Source organism: Plasmodium reichenowi, chromosome 11, assembly GCF_001601855.1.
Source record: "Plasmodium reichenowi strain SY57 chromosome 11, whole genome shotgun sequence".
NCBI classification, from domain to species: domain Eukaryota; phylum Apicomplexa; class Aconoidasida; order Haemosporida; family Plasmodiidae; genus Plasmodium; species Plasmodium reichenowi.
Window position 1 is genome coordinate 1,244,162 of NC_033656.1, and position 7,682 is coordinate 1,251,843.

General features: G+C 20.8%; 2 protein-coding genes across 2 annotated transcripts in view; one reads left to right on the forward strand and one right to left on the reverse strand.

Annotated features, from left to right (window-relative positions):
- Positions 1 to 508: 508 nt before the first annotated feature.
- PRSY57_1132700 (hypothetical protein) lies at positions 509 to 7,120 on the forward strand (the record flags this gene model as incomplete). Its single annotated transcript, XM_012908290.2, has 1 exon — positions 509 to 7,120. One exon carries the CDS (start codon positions 509 to 511, stop codon positions 7,118 to 7,120), a length of 6,612 nt encoding a protein of 2,203 aa, XP_012763744.2.
- Positions 7,121 to 7,407: 287 nt separating this feature from the next.
- PRSY57_1132800 (hypothetical protein) overlaps positions 7,408 to 7,682 on the reverse strand; it is a gene marked incomplete at both ends in the record, with an annotated part of 1,200 nt that continues 925 nt past the window's right edge. The window contains one exon of the mRNA XM_012908291.1: positions 7,408 to 7,545. Within this exon, the coding sequence (XP_012763745.1) occupies positions 7,408 to 7,545 (138 nt within the window). The remainder of the gene's footprint in view (positions 7,546 to 7,682) is intronic.

Consider the following 7,682-nt stretch of genomic DNA (forward strand, 5'->3'; position numbering starts at 1 on the left):
TAAGTTTTTAAAGTGTTTCAAAAAAAAAAATATATAAATATATATAATACATATATTAGACCATAGAAACATTGAATTACACCTTATTAATTCTTACAAAAAATATAAATATATTTTTATTAATACAACAATAATTGTATATAAAAAAAAAAAATTAAAATTAAAATCTAAATATATATATAATAAAAATGAAGAAAATAATTTTTTTTTTATAAGAATAGAATATTTTTATATTTAAATATGTGTATTCCGTCATATATATGTGTGTGAACTTTCTTTTTAATGTATGAAAAAATGTGTACATAATTTTTTTTTTTTTTTTCATTTCCGTATTAAGAATTATTAATTTATTTGGCATTATATATTGTAACAATTTGATATATATATATATATTTTATTCATACATTTTATGTGTTCTTGAATTTCATGGGAAATTCAGGATAAATAAAAAATATATCTGTACATTTATATATATATATATATATATATATTTTATTCATTTTATAAAATGAGATCGAAATCCATTTCGTATTTCTTATTTTTTAAAAAAAACAGAAAGAAAAATGATTCTTGTGATAGTGTCATAATATCTAGCAATAAGAATTTATCCATTCAATTATCGAAAGGTGAGGATGATGAAAAAAATGAAATAAATGAGGAAAAGAGTTATATAAAGAATGAAGATGTATATAAAAAGGAAAATTTAAAAAAGGAGAAAGAAAAAAAGGAAAATAATAAAAAGAAAGATAAAAATGAAATAGTATATGATTATCATGACATTTCAAATGATGCTACTAGTGAGTATGTTAATAATTATAAAGTATATGAAATGAATACTTGTAATATAAAAAAGAAGAGAGAAAGTTTTTTTAAAAAAATTAATATTTTACAAAAATATAAAAATTACAAAATTAGAAAGGCAGCTAGTACCTTTCATACCATAGGACATAAAACATCTTTTTCTGGTACAGATGATGAAATAGAAAATAATCAAAAGAAACAAAAAAAATATAAAATAAAAATTTCTGAATGGAAGGATGATAAATCGCATACTTTTCATAAAAAAAATGACATATTGGTATTTGATAAGATGGATAAAAATAAGAAATTAAAAATTGATAACAACAAAAGCAATCAAATTAATATAGATAATGAAGAAGAAGTTAATAAAAATTATCCTATGGCTACTAATGTACAAAATTATAATATAAAATATACATCAATAGATGTAATAAATGACGAATATATTATAGATTCTAATAAACCTGAAGGTTCTATTATGTCTACAGATAAAAAGAATAATAAACTTAATTATAATAATGATATATATGATGTAGACAAAAGCTCTGATATAAATAAGTTAGGTAATATAAAAAAGAATAAACTTGATATTATTACCAAAACAACACATAATATTAATAATAATGTAAATAATATACATAATTATATGATGTATACAAATAAAGAAAATATAAAAATAAATATAAATCATGGAAATCTAAATGGAAAGGAACAAAACAATTATGATGAAGAAAGGAAAGCAAAAGTTTATGAAATATTTGAAAATGGAAAAAAATTAGAACCTAATAATATTAATATCAACACAGAAGAACATATTCATATTAGTGAACCCAGCATACCATTTGATATGAAGGATCATAAAAATGATATAAATGAAAAAGATATAATATTAAAATTGATGTATAACAATAACGGTATTTATTTTGATGATGATGATGAAAATCACAAGAATTTATTATACAGAAATAAAGATACACATTTAAAACATTTAAATAATAAATTTAACCATAATTTTATTTTATATAATGATCGCGAAGAAGGGTTAAATCAGAAACACGCACAAAAAAAATTAAAAAAAAAAAATACTATTCTTAACAAAAAGGAAAATGAAGATATTAATCATAATAGTTTCAAAAGACATTTATCTAATACGAATATATGTTATAAGAACAAAGATGATCAAATTAAAAATGGTTCTAATAAGTATAATATATTAAATAATGACTATTCTAATGAACAGGAAAAAAATAAAAATAATGATCATATAACAAAAAATAAAAGAAATCAATCAGCAAGCGAAGTAAAATCTAATAATAATGATAACCACAATAATAAAAAGAATAATAATTTTAATATTAATATTAATGATTCATATTCTACAAATATAAATAGAAACCAAAATGTGATGATAAATGATGCAAACGATGTTATTAAGGATGTAAATGTGCAGGAAAATACACAAGGTGATGACGAAGGTGGTATTATAAACAAATATTTAATTAACCCTATTTACAATTTATTTCTACGTGCTAATGAAGAAATACAAAATTCAAATAGTACAAATAACAAATTAAAAATGAATAATATAACAAAAAGTTATACAAACGAACTACAAAAGACATATAAAAGTATGTACGATATAAATGATATATCAAATAAGAGAAAAATTAATAATAAAGATATACGTGGAACTAATTTATATAATACCAAATTATGTAATAATAAATTATATAATTCAAATCCATATAATATGATTCCATATAATATAAACACATATAATAATAATAATAATAAGGAAACTTGTACCAGCATAAATATCAAACATTCAGAAAATAAATATTCCTTCAATAAATCTCATGTAAACTCATATATGAAAAATACAAATAATCTTCCTCATAGAAATGCGATTACATTAAATAATAGAAACAATGAAGAATATGAGAAAGAAAAAGATCGTAACATTACTAATGGGAACAATAACTATTTGGTTGAATATAATAATTCTTGTATACCTCCACCACTCAAAAAAATGATACCAATAGATGGTGTGAGAAATAAAAGTATAAATAAATTAAATAATGTAACTAATACGCAACGTATATCAAGTGTTTCATATACGAATAAGAATATTGATGAGAATTCATTTGATATGTCTTTAATAAATGGAATAAGAGAATCTAAATATTTAAATAATAATATTAATATTAATGGTAATACCATTGGTTTTAATTCATCTAAGTTAGATAATTATCATTATGAATCTATGAATGTGAATGAATCTTATCCACTAAAAAATATGATGAAAAATAATTATATTCAGCAAAATTATGATGATAAAAATAATATTTTCCTTGTTAAAAATTATGAAGATACATATTCAAATATTCATAATGGCATACATGAAAATAGTATGCTAAAAAATTATAATTTAAAAAAAGCGTGCACTTTTCATGGGTACTCTAGAAATCAACAAAAAAATATGTATACAGAAGAAAATTTAAATATTAATCAAAAAAAAAATTATAGCCATTATCATAATAATGGTACGGTATTAAAACCTTTGGTAAATACTAATAATGTTGCAATGAACGAATTTGCAGATATTAATTTATCGGCTCAAAAAAGATTACATAGTTTAAGAAGTATGGAAGAAGACGATAACAGTATGGGAAATTACAGAAACAAAATATACAACAACAACAACATCAATAATAATAATAATAATGATAATAATAATAATAATATATATAATGATAATGAATATTGTCAGTATAATAATAGTTATCGTTTCGATCATAGTGATTTAAAAAATATGTTTCCATTAAATCATCAGAATAGCAAGTTATTAACACATAGTAATAATAAAAATTCATTTTTTAACGGAATAAATGTAGAATCGAAACATCATTTAGCAAATCCTGAAATAAAAACATTTGCACACAATAGTTATCCTATATTAAATCAAGGTTTAATAAATTGTAACCCCTTACAATGCTTGGGGTATGATTCAAATCAAAGGAATAAGCATAATGTAGTATACATAAAAAAAAATGAATACCTTAATAAAAACATTGGCTCTATTATAAATGTTCTTAAAAGAGAAGGGCTAAGAAAATTTCCTACACATAATGGAAAGTTCGAATCATTTAGTAATATGAATAATAAAAATGTATATATGGAAGGACTAAACATACAAGATAATGTTAATAATAATAATAAAGAAAGTTGTGATAATGTTAATAATAATAATAAAGAAAGTTGTGATAATGTTAAACATATGAGAACAAAAAGTTTAAATTTTGTAAGTAGAGAATCCTATGGCGAACATAAAAGTCTAGATATTTACCAGGAATGTTATGTAAAAAATAATAAACTTATTAATAAGGTAAATGATAAAAAATATGAGGATAATAATAATGCCTATCTTAATGAAGATGATAACGCTAGTATGCAATTTTATGAAGAAACTAATAGTAATCCATATATTGTAGACCAGGAAAATAGTATGAAAAATTATGTCAATAATGTTTTATATAACAACAATAACAATTATTATGTTGATTCAAAGAATTATGATAAATCTAAAGAGAATGAAGAAAACACATCAGATGATATATTAAATAATGAAAATATACATACCTTAAAAGATCAAGAAAAGAAAATACAAAATGACAATGAATTCATTAGTGAACAGGCTGATATAGAAAATATAAGAAATTCTCAAGAAGAAGTATATGAGAAAGAACACGAACCTTTGTGGGTAATAAATGCATCTAATGAAGAAAAGAAATCATATGAAGAATTGATATACAGCGATATGTCATCTAATCGTGTTACGAAAAATAAATATAATGATATAAATAATGTTGAGGTATTATTAAATGAAGATAATTTATTAACTATTGAAAAATACAAGGTGCAATTAGAAAAAGAAAATAACATGATTGATCTGTATGAAACGGTAGAGGAGAATATAAATACAATTAAAACAGAAAATACGAACGACATAAATGAAGAAGTTAGAAAACAAACAAAAAGAGAAAGTGTCAATCATATTAATGATACAAATATAAATCATATAATAAATGAATATCCCAATGATACATATAATTTTATAAAAGATATAAAATGTGTACATAACAATGAAAATAACATGTACAATTCTATTGAACAATATACATTTTATAATGATACACGTAATAATCATTTAGTTGATAAAAATAATCGAAATCTTATATTCGAAGAGGAAGGTTTAAATGAATTGAACTTTGAAGAAAAAAAGGTATATATAGAAAATAATACCAAGGATAGTCATAAGGGAGATAGCAAAACAAATGACTTAACATCTTTAAAGAATACCATATGTAAAAGTGCAAAAGATCATAATGAAAAAAATGAAAACACATATGTGGTTAGAAAAGGCGAAAAAGGAATTAAACGTAAGGTTTCCATGAAGAAAAGAAATGAAAAGCTAAATGAAGAAAATTATATTAATATATACGATAAAATGGATAATCATAAACAAAATGATATTACAAAAAAAGAAAAAGACGAAGAAAATTATATTTTATACAACAACGTAAAGGTTAATTATGATGAATATATAGAAAATGGAAATAAAATAAAAATAACGGGAGAATCATTAAATGTCTTTTATAAAGAAAATCCAAATGAGGAAGATTCTTCTACAAAAAAGTTGAATAGTACAAGTAAAATAAAACGTGCAAACAAAGGGAAAACAAAAAAAAAGAATGTTATCACAAGGGTACATAAAACAAAACAAAAAATTGATTATGTTACAAATAGTTTTAATAAATCTTCCCAAAGTGAAAATTCAAAAATAGGAAAAATTGGAGGTAGGAGTAAATCATTATTAACACACAGCAAGAAAGTTAGTGAACGAAATAAAAATAAAATAGAAAAAATTAATGATACAAATTCAAAGATAATAAAAGGAAAAAAGAGTAATAGCCAAAGCAAACTTGGGAAGGATACAAAGATTAGAGGGAAATCAAAAACTGGGGAATATATAAAAAATAAAGATTTAAGAAAAAAATCTAACGAAAAAAACAAAACAATGATAGATAATGTAAATACTATAAATAATTCTTCAGTGTCTAACATAAAAAGCAAAAAACATAAATTGAAAAAAAAAAAAAAAAAAAATATATCTATGGAAAATATAAATAAAAATATAACAAATGAATTTTGTTCTATGGTAACAAAAGGAACCGTTCTATTATCTAATATGAGTATTAAGAAGATTGATAATGCAAATAGTTGTACATTAAATGAAACATTAGAGGAAAATACCTTAAATTATGAAAGTAATAATAACTGTAGTAATAGTAATTTATCTAAGGATAAAGAAAAAGATAGAAATATATTGTGTAATAAATATTATACTAATGAGGAAACAAGCTCTTTAAACAGAATGGATACTTCAAATAAACCAGAAATAAGTAATTATTATAAGGAAATCCAAGCAATTAATTACATATTAAGTAATATTAATAATCCAAATTTTTTAAATTCACTCGAACTAAATGATTTAATAAATATTGAAAAAAAATTTATTAACGAAAATATATATATTAATAAGCAGATAATAGCCTGTAATGTAAAAAGTGAAAAATCAAATGATGAGATGGTTGAGAAAAATGAACGGAAAGGGGATGAAGAAAAAGGAGAAGACGAAAAAGAAATAAAAGAAAAGGAAAATAATAATAAAGAAGAAAATCAAGATGATGAAAATAATAATAAAGAAGAAAACCAAGATAATGAAAATAATAATAAAGAAGAAAACGAAAAAAATGAAAATGGTATTATTTATGATAGCAGGTTTAGTATTATATATTTAGAACACGATTTAATATATTTAAAAAAAAATAATTTAAAAGTGATACTTAATGTTTTGCTGTCAAATGTATATTCCTTTTTTGAAATTAAATTAACCATATTATTGTTAAATTTCTTTATATCTAATAATTGTCCATGGAGTTTCAGTTTATTTCCCCTTTCATTAATTAATAAATTAATACATAAATTCAGTTTAAAGATAAATAAGAAAGTTCCTAAATATAAATTGGAAAATATGAGTATTAACTCCCCAAATATTCCATATACATATCTTTTTATATGTGATGGAAGTAACTATTTATGTATTAATGACAATTCATTAAATAACGAGGTATATGAAAACAAGATGAAATTGAACAATATCATTGGATATTACCATTATATTAATTTGAATAGATTAACATATTATCTAGAAAAGGTAAATGCTAATTTTGTTTATAACCATCATATATATGAATGAATGAATGAATAAATAAATGAATGATTATATACTCTATTTACATAAATTAAAATATATTTATATATTACTTTTTTTTTTTTTTTTTTTTTTTTTTTTATTCTTCTACAATGTTATATATTATATATAAATTTACCAGAAATAAACATTATGTATGTAAACATTGTTATTTTAATTTTTTTTTTAGTTTTTCTTTCATTTTTTTTGTTGTTGTTAATTGAATTAATAAAAACAAATATAATAAAAAAATAATACATAAAAAATGAATATGAATATATTAATAAAACATATTATGTTTTTCTACTTCTAAATACACCTTTCTTCATACCCCAGGAGTTATGTTCACCTTTCTTAACTCTCTGCATACCGTAAGTCTTATTTATATTGTACTTTAACATTAAGCCAAATTTTGTATCCAAATAATTTTCCTATTAAAAAAAAAATAAATATATATGTATATATATATATATATACATATATTTATTTATAACTAAACCATGCTGAAACATATGTATCTATATATTTCTTTTATGTAATGTAAAAAAAAAAAAAAAAAAAAAAAAAA